General features: G+C 45.1%; 1 protein-coding gene across 3 annotated transcripts in view; it reads left to right on the forward strand.

The window, feature by feature from the left end:
• Positions 1-34: 34 nt before the first annotated feature.
• The window catches only part of LOC129818537 (AP-4 complex accessory subunit RUSC2), a 29,114-nt gene continuing 9,008 nt past the window's right edge, over positions 35-20,140 (forward strand). The window contains exons 1-4 of one of the 3 annotated variants that reach the window (XM_055874544.1): positions 35-268; positions 13,960-15,294; positions 15,465-15,762; positions 15,875-16,870. In XM_055874544.1, coding sequence (XP_055730519.1) covers positions 14,020-15,294; positions 15,465-15,762; positions 15,875-16,870 — 2,569 coding nt within the window. In that variant the 5' untranslated portion in view covers positions 35-268; positions 13,960-14,019. Of the gene's footprint in view, positions 273-13,959; positions 15,295-15,461; positions 15,763-15,874; positions 16,871-20,140 lie in introns of all 3 variants that reach the window. The other 2 variants (XM_055874543.1, XM_055874542.1) reach the window with 2 other exon arrangements.

The raw sequence follows: 20,140 nt of genomic DNA on the forward strand, positions 1-20,140 counted from the left end.
CTAAATAGCCTACATTTATTTATATTCGCTATTGTTATTGTTGGAAACGGCTTGAGTGGCAAGTCCTGCGCTGTGCGCATTGGATAGACACGTTGTGACGCAAATATACTGTATACCGCTGACCTGTCTGGCCTCCGTTTTCACCAGCACTAGAAGCGCGGCGCCCTGAATGTTGCAAACAGGGAACTGTCCTGCAACGGTTGGAACTATTAAACAATGTACAACAAAATGATCGATTGAAACCTTCAAACTACCTACAACATCCACCGTATGTATGTTTAATGTTGTTTATTTTACGTAATACATCAACATTCGAGGGGCGCATGTTTTATTAATCATTCAATTACGTGATGTTGAAGAGTTTGAAGGAAACATATATCGTTATTCTTCTCAATTATATAATATGTATATGCATCCATTGTAACTTTAAGTTGGAAAATTGGGAGAAGATTACAGTGCAAGTTTTTACCTACGGCTATTAGAATAAAATGTAGGTTAGGAGATGCCTATGCGTAGGCTTTTCCATGATGCTTTCCTGACAAATGTAAATGCATTTCTTTGTTTTTTTATGGCTTTAGTGTGTGTTCATTTGGAATGGTATTTAATGTAAACGGATTTAGGACATTGTAGTGCGACTGGCAAATGTTGGTCATGTGTGTGTTGCGGTAGACTACTGGCATGATGCGGTGACACACAGGTTCTGGGCTCCGCTGTCAGTTTCTCGCTTTCACACTCGCCCTATTTCAGTCGCCTTCCCCATCTTTCATGCAGACCCTATGTCTGGAAAACTGTGTGTGTTTTGGAGCGATTTCAGTGCGAACAGAAATTGTATTTGAATTAGGCTACATCATTTGTAATTTGTATTAGGATATAGAATTTGAATTTAATATTTTTGAATTTGTAATGCACAAATGTAATTATACAATTCATCATTTGAACTTGTATTTCATGATTTGAAACTGAATTGAATGAATATTGCATTACATTTTAAATTTCAATTTCAATTTAATTTAATAATCAAATTGAATGTTTATATATTCAGTTTCAATATGGTAGATATTGAATTCATTGTCTGTGTATAAAGTTTACAAACTATTATTGAACATGTTAATATATTTCATATAGTCAACTTCTCAGATGCATTCAGATTCAGTTTTCTAATTCAGTAATCTAAATTCCGATTCAAAACCAGAGACAGCATCCTGGTACTTTGGCAGCCAGGAAACGTAGAGGAGAACAGAGAACAGATGATCACATGCCGTGTAAGACACAAGGGAGTGTCACAAAAAACACAATTTGGCCCCCATAAGAATATAGTTGAATAGCCCTGTCATAACCCCTCAGGATAGTCTTTCCACTCACTTTTCAATTTTGCTCTTGTGACTGACTGGGTTCGAAACAGGTCTCCTGCATGTCACAAGACGGTGTTAGCCCACTTAGCTAAAGCCTGTAAGTTCAGGTAATTCATATAAAGCAAATGCTGCTACTCTCTGTTCATCATATATGCGTAGTCACTTTAACCATATCTACATGTACATACTACCTCAATCAGCCTGACTAACCGGGTTCTGTATGTAGCCTCGCTACTTTTATAGCCTCGCTACTGTATATAGCCTGTCTTTTTACTGTTGTTTTATTTCTTTACCTACCTATTGTTCACCTAATACCTTTTTTGCACTATTGGTTAGAGCCTGTAAGTAAGCATTTCACTGTAAGGGGACCTGTTGTATTCGGTGCACGTGACAAATAAACTTTGATTTGATTTAAAGGACGATACACTGCTCATACTGAGACTCGGGACCTCTGCGTCGCAAAAACACGTAACCGACCCCGGAGCATTCCAACCCAACACGCTATTGAAAAAGGCCTCCTTCAATGACGCAAGGTGTGACACTTCAGGCTGAAGAGTGAGTTTACAAATCCCCATCTGCTACATTCACACCCCAAATTCACTCCACAGCGACCCCAGTGGTTAAACTGAGCGCAACTGTAGATCTGAGTCCAGTGGCACCATTGTAAAGGACGCCACGATGCCTGCGAGTACCACTTCCCTATGACATAGCTCAGATGGAGACTCAAACTCAGGACTTCTGCCTCGTAAACACACGTGACTGCCATCCTGAAGCATTCCAAACCATCGCGCTATTGAAAAAGGCCTCCTTTAATGGCGCAAGGTGTGCAAGGTCACTTCAGGCCGCTGGGTGAGTTTCAAAGATCCGCATCTGCTACACTAATACATGTTAGACGTGTTAGTTTCAAGTCTCCGGCAAGGGTAGTCATAAGGGTAATGTGACTGACTAGGTTAAGAATGTGTTAGCCTGTTGAGCTAAAGCCTAGGCATTGGTCCTGTGGCTTGGATGGGTCTCTTCAAGAGGAGGTCAAAGGGGGGTGAAGTGTAACACAGGTGGTTTGGTGACCACGCTCGCATAATGAGTAACTTGTCTGAGACCTGAAAAAGTTGCATTGCCTGGCACACAGGAACCCTAGGTTAGAACCCCATCAGTCAAACAAACAAACAAACACGTCTTAGGTCTCAGGCAAGGTTGCTCATCACACGCATGGATCACCAAACCATTAAATTGAGTGCACAGATCCTTCTGCTTCTGTTTGCCACAGGAAGGGTTGTTGTTGTGCAAAAGGCCTGGTTTCGAACCCAGTCAGTTATATTGGTGCCGTGATCTCTGAGTTGGAGGTCAAAGGGGGGTGAAATGTAACAGAGATGGTTCGATAAACCACTCTCTTTTGATGAGTAACCTTGCTGGAGACTTTAAGACTTGTGTTAGCTTCCCGAACTCATCCCTTTGAGCTTTAGCTAAGTGGGCTAACACAGTCTTGTGACATGCAGGAGGCCTGGTTCGACCCCAGTCAGTCACAAGAGCAAGCTTAATAGGGAGTGGAAACTGGAATGACTATCCCTAGAAGGGCTATGACAGGGCTATTCAACTATTCAGCCAAATTGCGGTTTTTGGGACACTCCCTTCTGATGTGTCCTGCGCGGCATGTGATCATCATAGAGGGGAACAGAAGGCACGTCCATGCATCAGAGAGTTTAAGCTTTCAGGAAAGGGGTCCTAATAGTTTATAGCCAAAACGGTAGAGTCAAATTCATAAAGAAGAAAATTAATTCAACATGCCACATTGGCTTCAGAAACCACCAGAAGCTTCTGTTTACCACAGTGTTTGATTCTATCTGTTCTCCTCTACCTTTCCTGGCTGCCAAAGTACCAGGATGTTGTCTCTGGTTTTGAATCGGAATTTAGATTACTGAATTAGAAAACTGAATCTGAATGTATCCGATAAATTGAATATATGAAACTTTGATATACTTGACATAATAGTTTGTAAACTTGATACACGGACAATGAATGCAATATCTACCAATATATAAATTGTCACGGACGCCCCCCCCCCCCCCCCCCCCCCCAAAGGTGCGGACTCCGGCCGCAAAACCTGACTCTATAGGGGAGGGTCCGGGTGGGCATCTATTCATGGCGGCGGCTCCGGTGCGGGACATAGACCCCGCTCCACCTCTGGCTCCCCCCACTTTGGTGGCGCCTCTGGTGCGGGGACCCTCGTCGCCGACCCCGGACTGGGGACCCTCGCTGCAGGCCCCGGACTGGGAACCCTCGCTGCAGGCTCCGGACTGGAGGCCGTTGTTGGAGGCTCCGGACTGGAGACCGTCGTTGGAGGCTCCGGACTGGAGGCCGTCGCTGGAGGTTCCGGACTGGAGGCCCTCGCTAGAGGCTCCGGACTGGAGGCCGTCGCTGGAGGCTCCGGACTGGAGGCTGTCGCTGGAGGCTCCGGACTGGAGACCGTCGTTGGAGGCTCCGGACTGGAGACTGTCGCTAGAGGCTCCGTGTCATGGATCTTCGCTGGAGGCTCCGTGCCATGGATCATCGCTGGAGGCTTCGTGCCATGGATCATTACTCAAGGCTTCGTGCCATGGATCATCACTGGAGGCTTCATGCCATGGATCATTACTCGAGCCTTCGGGCCATGGATCATCACTGGAGGCTTCGGGCCATGGATCATCACTGGAGGCTTTGTTCGTGCAGCAGGCACAGGACTCACCAGGCTGGGGAGCCACACAGGAGGCCTGGTCCTTGGAGCAGGCACAGGACTCGCCGGGCTGGAGCGACACACTGGAGGCCTGGTGCGTGGGGCAGGCACCGGATACACTGGGCCGTGGAGGCACACTGGAGGTCTCAAGTGTAGAGCTGGCACAACCCGTCCTGGCTGGATGGTTACTTTCGCCCGGAAAATGCGGGGCGCTAGCACAGGACGCACTGGGCTGTGCAGGTGCACCGGAGCGAAGGATATCCTGGGCCGTAGAGACGCACTGGCGGCCAGATGCACTGAGCTGGCACCATCCGTCTTGGCTGGATGCACACTTTAGCCCGGCCGATGCGGGGAGCTGGAATGTAGCGCACCGGGCTGTGAACGCGCACTGGAGACACCGTGCGCTCCACCGCATAACACGGTGCCTGACCAGTACCACGCTCCCTACGGTAAGCACGAGGAGTTGGCTCAGGTCTCCAACCTGACTCAGCCAATCTCCTCGTGTATCCCCCCCCATTTTTGGGGGGGGGCTGCCTCTCGTGCCTGCTTCGTTGCCGTGACTCCTGGTATCGTTGTCGTTCCTCCCTCGCTACTTCCGCCTGTTTCCATGGCAGGGTCTTGTCCCCTGCCATAACCTGCTCCCATGTCCAAGATGTCCTCCACTCTCTCTTCTCCCAGGCCCAGGATCCCTGCTCCTCCTGGCCACACTGCTTGGTCCTTTGGTGGTGGGTAGTTCTGTCACGGCCGTTGTCGGAAGGAGACCAAGGTGCAGCGTGGTGAGCGTACATTTTCTTTTATTATTGTAAACGTCGCCAACAAAACAAGAAACAAAGAAACGACCGTGAAGCTTAACAGGGCTATAGTGCCACTAACAAAGATAACTACCCACAAACACCAAAGGAAAAAAGGCTTCCTAAGTATGATTCCCAATCAGAGACAACGATAGACAGCTGTCCCTGATTGAGAACCATACCTGGCCAAAACATAGGAATACAAAACCTAGAAATAAAGAAACTAGAATGCCCACCCTAGTCACACCCTGGCCTAACCAAAATAGAGAATAAAACCTCTCTATGGCCAGGGCGTGACATAAATATTGAATTAGATTTTTTAATTATATTGAAATTTAATTTTAAAACCGATAGCAAAAAGTTCAAATTATGAATTCTATTTTTCAATTTGTGCATTACAAATGAAAAAATATTAAATTAAAATTCAATATCCTAATACAAATTCAAAATGATCTAATTCAAATAAAATGTCTGTTCGCACTGAAATTGCTCCATAACACACACACACACTTACCCTAATCTTAACTCCAAAACCTAACCTTAACCCTAAAACTAACCGTAGCACCTCGCCCTAAACCTAATTCTAACCCTAACCCTAATTCTAACCTTAACCCTAAACACCCTAGAGATAGCATTTGACCTTGTGGGAAACAACAAAATGTCCCCAGTTGGTCAAATTCTTTGTTCGTTTACTACTCTGGTCCCCACAAGTATAGTTAAATACGTACACACACACACACACACAGTTTTCCTTCCACTCTGTTTGATAAATATTATGTTGAAATGACTGAACATAGTCTTTTTTTACCTTGTCAATCACCTTGCCCATTCCGTATTACCCCTACCTTACAACAATTATTTTCACAGAATATAGGCCAAGCTGTTCTAATCTGAGCATCAGAATGTCTTCTGTACTGCCCTCCAACTGCTCATTACAGAGAAACAGTGTAATGGTGGTCCTCCTCCTCTTCAACCGAAAAGGAGGAGTAGTGATGGAACCAAGGCGCAGCGGATTGTGAAGACATAATATTTATTAAAATAAAGACGGAAAAACACGAAAACGAAATACACTTGACTAATTAACAAAATAACAAAACGGAGTAGACAAACCTGGACATACGAACTTACAATAAAACACGAGAACGCACGAACAGGGAAAATAGCCTACACATAAATGACGATGAACAAACAAACCGAACAGTCCCGTATGGTGCGACAAACACTGACACAGGAGACAACCACCCACAACGAACACTGTGAAACAACCTACCTAAATATGACTCTCAATTAGAGGAACGCCAAACACCTGCCTCTAATTAAGAGCCATACCAGGCAACCCAAAAACCAACATAGAAACAGACAACATAGAATGCCCACCCAAACTCACGTCCTGACCAACTAACACATACAACAAACTAACAGAAATAGGTCAGGAACGTGACAAACAGCCTTTATAGAAACAGACAATAACAACTCAAGTTTGTCATCTTGATCTATCTTCCACTAGACCACAGCCTCTGATTCCAGGGCTAAGAACAGAATACTGAGTTGTCTGTGTATCTCATGTTACGACAATGTATTCTCTCATATGAGATGGATTAGTAGATCTGACAGAAATGTTGCCACCGCAATAGTTGGGGCTAATCACATCAGTTTGATCTGGTTTCCTCTAATATTCCTGTATCCAGGCCACAGTGAGTCTTTGCTCCACTAGTTTGTGCCTTTTCGTAGCCAGGCAGGCATGGGTGCTGACTGGGACGCATATCAAATATGCAGTGCTGTGGTTAGTCATCTGCAACAACATCCTGTCAGCCTGCATGGCCCACTTTCCACAGGAAGTCTCTCCTGGTATTTAATTAAATTGTCTTATTTAAAGGTGAGAGGCTCCAAGGTACTGTCAGTGCACAAATCCCAGTTCTCACTGATATGACGTCTATGTGATCAGAGATCATCTTCAACTGGGTAGTTCCACGAAAGGAGTACCTTTTGTGTCCCTTTGATATTTTAAGTAGAAATTGTGCAACAATATTGAATTTTAAAAGCCTGTTTTATTAAATGAAGTGTCACGTTCTGACCTTAGTTCCTTTTTTATGTCTTTATTTTAGTTTGGTCAGAGCGTGAGTTGGGGTGGGCATTCTATGTTGTTTTTCTATGTTTTGTTCTATGGTTCTATTTCTATGTGTTGGGCCTAGTATGGTTCTCAATCAGAGGCAGGTGTCGTTCGTTGTCTCTGATTGGGAGCCATATTTAGGTAGCCTGTTTTCCTTTGTGTTTTGTGGGTGGTTGTTTCCTGTGTCTGTGTTTTCACCATACGGGACTGTTTCGTTTTCGTTTTGTATCATTCACGTTGTTATTTTTGTATTCTTAGTGTTCATTTATTAAATTGAATATGGACACTTACCACGCTGCGCTTTGGTCCTCACCTCATTTCAACGACAAGCGTTACATGAAGTGCCCTTTAAAAGGCACTTACTATAGTAATTTTTTTTAAATGTAACTTCTTGAGATGGGAAAACTCATTTTTTATTAAGTTGAAAATGTGATCTTTATGACAATGTTACAATTAGGTGAAATCAAACCTTTTTTATTTTTTTAGCCAAGTTACACCTCTTAAAAGGCACTGAATTGGTGGAACGACCCAACTGTTGTGCCAAATCAGGAACAGTAATCTTGTTATTGACAAGTGATGCTGTTATGTATTTCTCTAGTAAACCGATTGATTGAGACACAGAGACACATAGACCTATATCCTGTGATTAAAATATGAGGGTATTTATGAAAGTGTCTGCAATGGATATTACTACAGGTATTACTATGTTATGGCAGTGATGGTTGGAGATATTTGTTGACATGTGTTGTTTATTAGAAACCTTAGAGCATAAAGGGGATTTTTCCAGTCTTTCCCTGGTCCCCGGCACCAGATGTTGCTGAGATTATTTACAGATTACACCCAGATGAGGCACTGTGAGGGTTGTGAAGGATGCAACACCTCTCACCAGCAACACTCTGTACCCAGAAAATGCAGCAAACAGACATTTTGAATTTAGAATCTCTTCAGGGTTATTTATAGTGACTTGAGTGCAATGTGAAAATAAGCTTCAAAATTCAAGATGATAGACTATTTGGATGATTTAGCAGAATTCAGAAAATGATAGGGGTTTCATATTCTAAAACAGAGGCATGAACAATCGTCTGACATACAATCATACACACTCACATCAAGCTCCCTTCATGCTAGGAGGAGAGTACAGCCCACCCTCGCCAAATCTTTAAAAAAAATACTGTGTCATTGAATTAGAAATTCAGTTTAGTTTCATTCAGTTTTTCGAACCTGATTTGCTAGTTTCAGTTGTATAAAAATGTGTATCTTTAGTTTTTATATTATTTAGTGTTAGGGACAGAAAGCATGCATGGGAGGCTCAGAGGCATTTGTGTTTATTTTATTTGTCTTTTTTTATTTTTTGGGTGGGGGCGGTCACTTGCAACTGGAGGGCAGTAATACATAACCTATGACCTGACTCATCACCTTAAGTTAGGTTTAAATTATAAAGTAAATCTCAATGCGACATACATTTAAAAGGAATAGAGCAGAAACTGTTGCAAGAAATCTGGTTGAAGGAAACTCTCTCTAGCTCTCTTTAACACCAATCCAATGCTTTTCAACTTTATAATATGTCCATATATTGCTGTAATCCATTTTAGGAATATCTACCCAAAATATTTCACATTCTTTATTACTTTACCAAACATATTATGACATTAGCGAGAGTCAAAATCTGTTAAATTTGTGAACATCTAAATCAACATTTGGTCCATTTAAACTGCGTGCGTCCCTCTTATAGACGAGGGGGAATCCTTAGCATATGCAATGTGTCTGTCTCCGACGTAAAACACATTTTTGACTTCCACACAAAATGACTTCTTTACTTATTTTAGGTTTAAGGAAATGTGTAGGTCGGATTCTTTATCGTAGAGCTATGAAAGTTATGTATTTAGATCCGCCTTCTCGGGACAAATTCAAAGATTGCTTTGACGTAACATTATGGTGAAGTGATAGGCACTGAATGGATGTAGTGATGCAGCCGACCACCAAAGGGAAGCAAATACAAGTTTAATCAACAGAGGACATTTACATGGTCCTAGGAAGGGCAGAGTCAGACAGACTATGAGTAGCCAGTGGCGATTTTAAAATGTAAATCTTGTTTGGGCAAACTAACAAAAAAAATTGGGGGATGCATGCCAGCAAAGCCACTACACAACACAACACTAAACAATACATGAATTGCAATATAACGATGACAAACAGTGCCCACAAACTGTTAGGGCCTACATAAAGCTGTCCCAACAGCAGAATCCCAACAGCAGTCCAAACACCTTGCCACTACTACACCTGGCTATCAGCAGAGCCTTGTCTGACAGCAAAACTGTTCATTTAGCTTAATTTGATGCCTTCAAACACACACTGATATGGCTGACTTGCTAAATCAAATGTGGTTTCTACTGACAATTGAGATATACAAACTATGGCATAAGGGGACGAAAAGCAGACAAGAGGCAATCCGTAATTTCGATTAAGACATTAATGAACGTAGTTAATATAAATATTTGGTTCAGGACTTTTAAAATGTACAAGGACAGAATTCAGAACATGGGCCGTTCTTACAGTATTCTCCCTGTACACCAAGTCAGAACCGTAGGATAAATAAAGGGGGCATATAAGCAGACAATGAAAGCTCTTACAATATTCAATGATTACACTTCTCTAAACAGGTTATTGGCTACATGCCCACCACCATGTCAGAACAGTTGGCGAAATTAAGAGGGGAAAATAGATCCAGTTATTAGGGTGAGGCACATGGGCTACTAACAGCTTACCTCACAACACACACTTAGTATTACTTTCTTAGCTACAGTATACATATCTCCCTGGCATTTTACATCATTTATGCAGCAGCTATACAAGACATTTTTGGACTCACCTTGTTGTGCTCACTTGAACTGGAAGGTGGTGTGGCGGTCTTTCGTGGGCAAATTTTGTCATCAAAGTCTGGCATTCTCTGGATTTATGGTGCTTTCAAGACAACAGGGAACTCAGAAAAAAAACAAGATAGAATCATGATGACATCAGTGATCTTCAGGTTGTAGCTCTAGAAAGAGGCCAGAGATCCCGATTTGGATGACCGTTCAAGATGTATTTTCCCTGTCGGAGCTCGTTTTTTCCTGAGTTCCCAGTTGTCTTGAACTCACTGAAGTCAGATTTCCCAGTTCTGAGTTAACAGTTGTTTTGAGCACGGCAGAAATCATGCTGGATTGACAGCATGGCTTATGTTGGATGTTTATCATTTTAAGCTTGGAAAAGAGACCCTTAAACCGAGAATTGGGACCACACACCCACTCCACTGAATAGAAGGCTAGTGATTGCTTTTCAATGCTTGCAGTTAGCCACTGATTTCTTCCAAACCACTCATTGTTGAAATTACAATTTCCAACTTGTGTATTGTTCATGTCGAATGGCCAATGAGCACCGGTACGTTTTATCTATAATTTCTCTTCATTATTTCTCTTCATATGACAAGGATTAAAAAGGATTCACCAGTAGATTGTCAACTTCATTCATGATAATGACTGCTAGCTAAGATTTTGAAGGTATGATGTCCAGTATGATGTTCAATCAAAGCTACATGATTTTACATCATTTTAACTGAATCAGCTTGATCCACTCTGTCGAAGAAGCTTAGACCTTATTTTTCGATATTTTCATTGGTATTGTTAACAAATACACGGCCATAAAGAAAATGAGAATTAAAAACAGGTTCAGCCCCTGGTTCGACCGTGATCGGTCGGAGTTACTCCACCTCAAGAATTCAATTTGGCAAATCGCTCAGCACACACATACTCAGGCTGATTGGCTCTTGTTAAGGCAAATGAGAAATAAATGCACTCAGGCTATCCGGAAGGCCAAAGTTAGTTACTTTAAGGAGCAGTTCTCTCTCTGTGGGTCTATCCCCAAGAAGTTCTGGAAAACGGTTAAAGACCTGGAGAATAAACCCTCCTCCTCACAGCTGCACATGTCCATTAATGTTGATGATGTGGTTGTTACTGACAAGGAGCACATGGCTTAGCTCTTTAATCACCACTTCATTAAGGCAGGATTCCTATTTGACTCTGCCATGCCTCCTTGCCTGTCCAACATTTCCTCATCTCCCACCCCTTCTAATGTGACGATCCCCGATGCTCCTCCCTCTTTTTCCCCTGCCCCACTACAATGTTTCTCCCTGCAGGCGGTCACTGAGTCCGAAGTGCTAAAGCAGCTCCTTAAACTTGACCCTTTCTTCTTTAAGGTTGCTGCCCCTATCATCGCCAAGCCTATCTCTGACCTTTTTAACCTGTCTCTCCTCTCTGGGGAGGTTCCCATTGTTTGGAAGGCAGCCACAGTGCATCCTTTATTTAACTGTTATATACTGTAATTTATATTTTGTCCTGTTTGCCCAAAAGTGTTGGAAAAACTTGTCAATAATCAACTGACTGGCTTTCTTGATGTCTATACTATTCTCTCGGGTATTCAATCTGGTTTCCGCTCAGGTTATGGATGTGTCACTGCAACGTTAAGGGTTCTAAATGATGTCACCATTGCCCTTGATTCTAAGCAATGTTGTGCTTCTATTTTTATTGATTTGGCCAAAGCTTTTGATATGGTAGACCATTCCATTCTTGTGGACCGGCTAAGGAGTTGTCCGGCGAAGTCGGCTCCTCTCCTTGTTTGGGCGGCGTTCGGCGGTCGACATCACCGGTCTTCTAGCCATCGCCGCTCCACTGTTCATTGTTCCATTTGTTTTGTCTTGTTTCCCCGCACACCTGGTTTACATTCCCTAATCACACTACATATATATTCCCTCTGTTCCCCCCATGTCTTTGTGTGTAATTGTTTTTGTTACATGTTTTCCCCGGGTACCGTGTTGTACCCGAGTGTGTTTAATTGTATAACTTGTGCATTATTGTGACTGTTGTCGCGCTTTGCACTTTTTCCATTTGGCTGAAGGTTTCTGATGCAGTTGCGTCCGTTTGTTGTTACTTCTGCCAATTAAAGTGTGTGCCTGATCACAACTCTCCGCTCTCCTGCACCTGACTTCTTACCAGTAGCGCACAACCTGACAGGAGTATTGGTGTCTCTGAGGGGTCTTTGGCCTGGTTTGCTAACTACCTCGCTCAAAGAGTGCAGTGTATAAAGTCAGAACATCTGCTGTCTCAGCCACTGCCTGTCACCAAGGGAGTATCCCAAGGCTCGATCCTAGTCCCCACGCTCTTCTCAATTTACATCAACAACATAGCTCAAGCAGTAGGAAGCTCTCTCATCCATTTAAATACTTATACTCAGCTGGCCCCTCCCTGTATTTTGTGTTGAACATTCTACAAAAAAGCTTTCTTAGTTTCCAATGATCTTTCTCTGCCCTTAACCTTGTTCTGAACACCTCCAAAACAAAGGTCATGTGGTTTGGTAAGAAGAATGCCCCTCTCCCCACATGTGTGATTACTACCTCTGAGGGTTTAGAGCTTGAGGTAGTCACCTCATACAAGTACTTGGGAGTATGGCTAGACTGTATATTGTCCTTCTCACAGCACATATCAAAGCTGTAGGCTAAGGTTAAATCTAGACTTGGTTTCCTCAATTGTAATCACTCCTCTTTCACCACAGCTGCCAAACTAACCCTGATTCAGATGACCATCCTACCCATGCTAGATTACGGAGAAGTAATTTATAGATCGGCAGGTAAGGGTGCTCTCGAGCGGCTAGATGTTCTTTATCATTCGGCCATCAGATTTGCCACCAATGCTCCTTATAGGACACATCACTGCATTCTATACTCTGTAAACTGGTCATCTCTGTGTACACGTTGCAAAGACCCACTGGTTGATGCTTTTTTATAAAACCCTCTTAGGCCTCACTCCCCCCTATCTGAGATACCTACTGCAGCCCTCATCCTCCACATACAATACCCGTTCTGCCAGTCATATTCTGTTAAAGGTCCCCAAAGCACACTAATCTCTGGGTTGCTCCTCTTTTCAGTTTGCTGCAGCTAGTGACTGGAACAAGCTGCAAAAAAAACACTCATACTGGACCGTTTTATCTCTTCATTCAAAGACTCAATCATGGACACTCTTACTGACAGTTGTGGCTGCTTTGTGTGATGTATTGTTGTCTCTACCTTCTTGCCCTTTGTGCAGTTGTCTGTGCCCAATAATGTTTGTACCATGTTTTGTGCTGCTACCAAGTTGTGGTCATGTTGTGTTGCTACCATGCTGTGTTTTCATGTGTTGCTGCCATGCTATTTTGTTGTATTAGGTTTCTATTTATGTCGTGACGTGTTTTGTCCTATATTTTATATTTTATTTTTAATCCCAGCCCCCGTCCCTGCAGGAGGCCTTTTGCATTGTAAATAATAATTTGTTCTTAACTGATTTGCCTAGTTAAATAAAGGTTAAATAAATACAATTCTAATGTACCTCTATGGCAGCACCTAAGGGGCTTGTATGCACATATGCTAAGTGTCCCCATGAGTGACAGAACACTGAGCCACTCACGGCGCAACTAGAGAATATTACCAACCCCTACGCTCTGTATTTTCCGCTGGCTGCCCCACCACCACAGAGAGCACGGATCTAGGCTGAAACACCTGTATTTTGGACCTGCTTTACTCAAGAAAGCAAAAAAAAGACCATGTTTGTATGGAGGCTTTATTAACTCAATATAAATTTTTTTTTTTTTTACATTGTTTGCAAACTGATGTGTGACACATATTAATGGCAAAATAACATGAAAACAGACAACCTCCCCCCCAAAAAAATTGGCCCTGAATGACGGGTCGCCACTATGAGTAGCTATGGGTGACTTTTGCTAGGTGGGGAGGAAGGGAGCACACCACGGCTGACTGAGTGAATCATGCAGCTCTGGCGCTGAACATGCTGATGGCTTGGGGCAGAGAAGGCATTAGTAGTCTGAGTCTGACTATAGAATCCAGAATTAGCATGAGGCTTCATAGTAGCACTGGGCTGCTTATCTGTTCTAGTATCATAATAAGCCATTTAATGCTCTCCTTTCCTCCTGTTTCAGATGTTCCCTTCAGAGCATGGAGACTCTTTCAGTAATAACATCAACTGCTGAGCTGAGAGAATGAACAGGACAGCCAGCCTATCAGGGGACACCCTGGTCACGTGTCACTTCCCCCTGGTGCAGCTCCCCCCCTGGCAGCTTCCTGTGCAGGCGGCTCTGTGCAGCAGCTCTTCCAAGCGGCCTGGTCGACCGTGCTCCAGCTCCGTGGTTCTGACCCGCGCTGCCTCCCTCCCCGAGCAAGGCAACCTCCACAGAGAGCCCTTCCACAACCGCCTCAGACATATCTCCTTCAGCTACTGGAGCCTCAACGAGGACTGGGGCGAGGGGGACGGGGAGGGGGGCAGTGACAGCAGTGGGAAGTGTGACTCTGGATCATCATCAGAGGAGGCGTCACAGATGACAATCTCTCAAAGACATAAACAACACCCTGTAGTTAGAGGTACTTTACGGCTACACAACTCCTTTCTCCCTAATGAAGGGGTGGATGAAGATGAGGAGGATGAAGATAGTGATGGAGATAACCTGCACAGATACCATGAGGACTCCTCTTTTGTGCTGCAGCTGCATGGAAACTCTAACTGGGCCCTGAGTAATGCTGGGAGGCGGACCGCCAAACCTTCTAGCCAATCAGCCAGTCAGAACCATGACAACAGGGGTAAAACTGTGTTGAAGGACTGTGGGGAGCAGGAGAGACTGGAGGACGTTGAAGATAATATGCTAAAATGTGGTGATGAGAGCTACTGCTTCAGCTATGGCCAAACAAAATGTTTCCCTGAGTCTTTCTCTGATGGTCTTCTAGAGTACGTCACAGACTCCTCCTGCAACAGCTCAGATGGGGTTCTCGTCAACTTCAGCGCGATCTACAACAAGAGTAACAACCCTGCCACCCCAAACGACCTCAGCAGCCCTGCAATGCAGTCATCCCAGCCAGCAGAAGGCACAGTCGTCCTAAACCTGCAACCTTTCCCCCAAAAGCCTCAAGATGCTGGCCCCAGTCAGGGGGGCAGAACAACCTCCTCTCCTCTTGACGGGGGGCCTTCTGTCCCCTGCTGGTCACCACAGGCGCTGGACTCCAACTGTAATGTCTACCTTCCCGACGCCCAGGGCCTCCTGTCCTCTCTGGAGGTCTCTGACCTCACTTCCTGTCTCCAGAGCCAAGCCAGGCTGCTGCCCACAGGGACCACCCAGAAGTACTACAAGCTGGTGACCTGTGACCTGTCATCCCAGTCAGCCTCGCCCAGCCCAGCCTGGTCCAGCACCACCAGCGTCACCTCAGAGGGCCACTACTTCCTCTTCAGTAAGGCCCGGGGAGAGCAGAGCCAGGGGGAGAAACAGGTTGGCATACCACAATGACTTACAGTATGTTTAAAATGATGCACAACTTTTGAATTTCTTCTTCAGGTTTTGACTAATTTGTAAGATGTATGATGAGCAGAATTACTTTCATAGCAGTTGACATTCCTGTCAACTAATCAAAGTTTTATCTGTTTCTCCATGGCCAGCAGGAAGAAGGCTTAGACAAAGAAGGGAGGAGAGCTACCCCATTGCACCGTCCTCGCTGTATGAGCTGGGACTCCCAGCATGTCACCTCCTTTGCTGAGATTGCCTACTGTAAGAGACATACAGACAGCTGCCAGAGCTCCAGCCACTCCCACACCTCCCAGGATCTGTGTCCCATTCAAGAGGCAGTTTCCCTGGGCCAGAGTAGCAGCCACTCCCCCCTACTCCTGAGTCCCAACCAAGGCAGTAGCACTGTGTCCAACCGCCCTTCTGTGTCACCGAACCATGAGACGGAGGAGGAGGGTAAGAAAACAAGACAGTTGGTATTTTTACATGAGTAATTACGATTCAGCTGATTTACCCTTGTTTTTTCCTTATATTTAAAACTTTTCCCCTCTCCCTCTCTCCCTCTCAGGGGCATGTTCATGGGCCACTCCTGTGGTTCGCTACAGTAAGGCTCAGAGGCCCACCTCCCTGCCCATCCAGCCCTTTGTCCTGCTTCCCCCAGTGGGTAAACCTCAGAGCCAGCCCCTGGGCTCCCTGCTGGACCAGTACATCAGCCACAAGAACACCAAGCCCAGCTCCAGCTCCCAGCCAGGGTCCATAGGCAAAGGCAACAGACTCCCAACCCACCTGCATCCCTCACCGCTAGGCAGCTATGGAGCCATCCTCCTGGAAGGCCCCTCCAGCTCTGATACCTGCTCCACCTGCACCCCCAGTCCAGAACGCTTCCAGTCCAGACTCAACTGGACACACTCCAGTCCATACAGGCCCCACACTAGCCTTGGTCTCACTTCGACCAGTCCAAAACAAGCACAAACAAGCACCAAACTAACCCAGGCTTATTCATGCCAGGACCAGCTCTATGAAGACCTAGACCAAACCTACCCCAGCCCAGCTCAGGCCCACAGTAGCCCAAACCAGTCTCATTGTAAAGATTCAATCAAACGGAGCCAAGGCATGGCTCAGATCTGCCAAGATCTCATTCGCCTGTCCCCAGAACAGAAGAGCCTCAACCCAGTCCTCCTGACCCACAGCCCTCACTGCCCCATCTCCCATGTAGCAACCATGTCACCCTCTGACAGTCACATCCATCATTCAGACCTGCTGGTTATCTTTTCTCCAGACCCACCCTTACTGCCCCACAAGACAATCCCACTATCCTCAGTCCCTATGACTGGGTCTGCAGCCTCTCATCGTAGCCTGACAGCTGCTCTATCGTCAGTGGCCCCTCTGTCCTCTCTGAGCGCCCTTCTGCAGCCCCTGGTGTCTGCAGGGCCCAGTGTAAAGCAGCATCAACAACAGCACTGTGACTCCTTCAGCCTGAGTGACAGTAGGCCACCTGTGGAGTTCTGCCTGTCACCTGAAGCCTCCTACGAGTCTCTGTCCATCAGCCACCTGCAGAGGAGAGGTGAGGAAGAGGGAGGGGCCTGATCTGTGTATAGGTGTTAGAGCATGGATCAACCTGGTCTCAGAGCATTTCATATTATTTTCAAGTGAAATCAAATTGTATTTGTCACATGCGCCGAATACAACAGGTGTAGGTCGACCTTACCGTGAAATGCTTACTTACAAGCATATAACCAACAATGCAGTTTTAAGAAAAATATTTACTAAATAAAATAAAAAAATAAAAGAACAACAATAAAATAACAGTAACGAGGCTATATACAGGGGGTACCGGTACCGAGTCAATGTACGGGGGTACAGATTAGGTGGGGTAATATGTACATGTAGGTACAGTAGGGGTAAAGTGACTATGCATAGATAATACACAGCCTTCTTGACACCGCCTGTTATAGAGGTCCTGGATGGCAGGAAGCTTGACACCAGTGATGTACTGGGCCGTACACACTACCCTCTGTAGCTTCTTGTGGTCGGAGGCCGAGCATTTGCCATACCAAGCAGTGAAACAAGCAGTCAGGATGCTCTAGATGGTGCAGCTGTAGAACTTTTTGAGGATCTGAGGACCCATGCCAAATCTTTTCAGTTTCCTGAGGGAGAATAGGCATTGCTGTGCCCTCTTAACGACTGTCTTGGTGTGTTTGGACCATGATAGTTTGTTGGTAATGTGGACACCAAGGAACTTGAAGCTCTCAACCTGCTCCACTACAGCCCCATCGATGAGAATTGGGGTGTGCTCGGCCCTCCTTTTCCTGTAGTCTACGATCATCTCCTTTGTCTTGATCACGTTGAGGGAGAGATTGTTGTCCTGGAACCACACTTCCAGGTCTCTGACCTCCTCCCTATAGGCTGTCTCATCGTTGTCGGTGATCAGGCATACCACCGTTGTGTCGTCGGCAAACTTAATGATGGTGTTGGAGTCGTGCTTGGCCACGCAGTCATGGGTGAACAGGGAGTACAGGAGGGTACTAAGCACGCACCCCTGAGGGGCCCCCGTGTTAAGGATCAGCGTGGTTGATGTGTTGTTGCCTACCCTTACCACCTGGGGACGGCCCATCAGGAAGTCCAGGATCCAGTTTCAGAGGGAGATGTTTAGTCCCAGGATCCTTAGCTTAGTGATGAGCTTTGAGAGCACTATGGTGTTGAACACAGAGCTGTAGTCAATGAACAGCATTCTCTCGTAGGTATTCCTTTTGCCCAGGTGACAGAGGGCAGTGTGTAGTGCAATAGAGATTGCATCATCTGTGGATCTATTGGGGCGCTATGTAAATGGGAGTGGGTCTAGGGTTTCTGGGATGATTGTGTTGATGTGAGCCATTTCATAGCTAGAGACGTGAGTGCTACGGGTCGGTAGTAATTTAGGCAGGTTACCTTAGTGTTCTTGGGAACAGGCACTATGGTGGTCTGCTTGAAACATGTTGGTATTACAGACTCGGCCTGGAACAGGTTGAAAATGTCAGTGAAGACACTTGCCAGTTGTTCAGTGCGTGCTCGGAGTACACGTGCTGGTAATCCATCTGGCCCTGCAGCCTTGTGAATGTTGACCTGTTTAAAGGTCTTGCTCACATCGGCTACGGCGAGCGTGATCACACAGTCGTCCAGAACAGCTGCTGCTCTTATGCATGCTTCAGTGTTGCTTGCCTCAAAGCGCGCATCGAAGTTGTTTAGCTCGTCTGGTAGGCTTGTGTCACTGGGCAGCTCGCGGCTGGGCTTCCCTTTATAGTCGGTGATAGTTTGCAAGCCACGTGCGTCGAAGCCGATGTAGTAGGATTTAATCTTAGTCCTTTATTTACACTTTGCCTGTTTGATGGTTCTTATGAGGGCATAGCGGGATTTCTTATAAGCGTCCGGGTTAGAGTCCCGCTCCTTGAAAGCGGCAGCTCTAGCCTTTAGCTCAGTGCGGATGTTGCCTGTAATCCATGGCTTCTGGTTAGGGGATGTACATACGTTCACTGTGGGGACAATGTAATCGATGCACTTATTGATGAAGCCATTGACTGATGTGGTATACTCCTCAATGCCAACGGATAAGTCCTGGAACATATTCCAGTCTGTGCTATTAAAAGAGTCCTGTAGCTTAGCATCTGCGTCATCTGACCACGTCCGTATTAAGTGAGTCACTGGTACTTCCTGCTTTTGTTTTTGTTTGTAAACAGGAATCAGGAGGATAGAAATATGGTCAGATTTGCCAAATGGAGGGCGAGGGAGAACGTTGTATGCGTCTCTCTAGAGTTTTTCCCCCTCTTGTTGGACATGTAACATGCTGGTAGAAATGAGGTAAAACGGATTTAAGTTTCCCTGTATTAAAGTCCCCGGCCACTAGGAGCGCTGCCTCTGGATGAGCATTTTCTTGTTTGCTTAAGACTTTATACAGCTCGTTGTGGTCTTAGTGTCTTCATCATTTTGGGTTGGTAAATAGACAGCTACGAAAAATATAGATGAAAACTCTCTTGGTAGATAGTGTGGTCTATAGCTTATCATCTATAGCTTATCATACTCTACTTCAGGCGAGCAAAATCTTGAGACTTCCTTAATTTTGATTTTGCGCACCAGCTGTTATTGACAAATAGACACAGACCGCCACCCCTGGTCTTACCGGAGGCAGCTGTTCTGCCTTTCCGATGCACGAAAAAACCAGCCAACTGTATATTATCCATATCGTCGTTCAGCCAAATCTCATCCAGTTAATTCTCCAATGATTGCACGTTGGCCAATAGGACAGATAGTAGAGGTGGGTTACTCAATCGCCAACTAATTCTCACAAGGCAGCCCGATCTGTGTCTCCTGTATCAGCGTCTTCTCTTCATGCAATTGACGGGGATTTGGGCCTGGTCGGGTATCTGGAGTAAATCCTTTGCGTCCGACTTGTTAAAGAAAAAATATTTGTCCAGTTGGAGGTGAGTAATCGCTGTTCTGGTATCCAGAAGCTCTTTTCGGTCATAAGAGATGGTGGCAGAAACATTATGTATAAAATAAGTTACAAACAACCTGAAAAAACTAACAAAATACCACAATTGGTTAGGATCCTGTAATACAGGAGCCATCTCCTCCAGCACTATTCTCTCACGTACTCTGTACGTAAATCCAAGACAATCCATTTAGTATAATATATTATGTTTCGTATGTATTGTATTCATTTGTGGGTGTCCATCAACCATTTCGTATGATATGTTACAAATTACAATTAGATCATAGGTTACGAATTTGCTAGTCTAAGCCAGGGGAGGGGAGGGTGGGGGGTTCTATTAAGCTATATGGAATTGTTTTAAGGTCATAC

The sequence above is a fragment of the Salvelinus fontinalis genome, chromosome 21, assembly GCF_029448725.1.
Source record: "Salvelinus fontinalis isolate EN_2023a chromosome 21, ASM2944872v1, whole genome shotgun sequence".
Lineage (NCBI taxonomy): Eukaryota > Metazoa > Chordata > Actinopteri > Salmoniformes > Salmonidae > Salvelinus > Salvelinus fontinalis.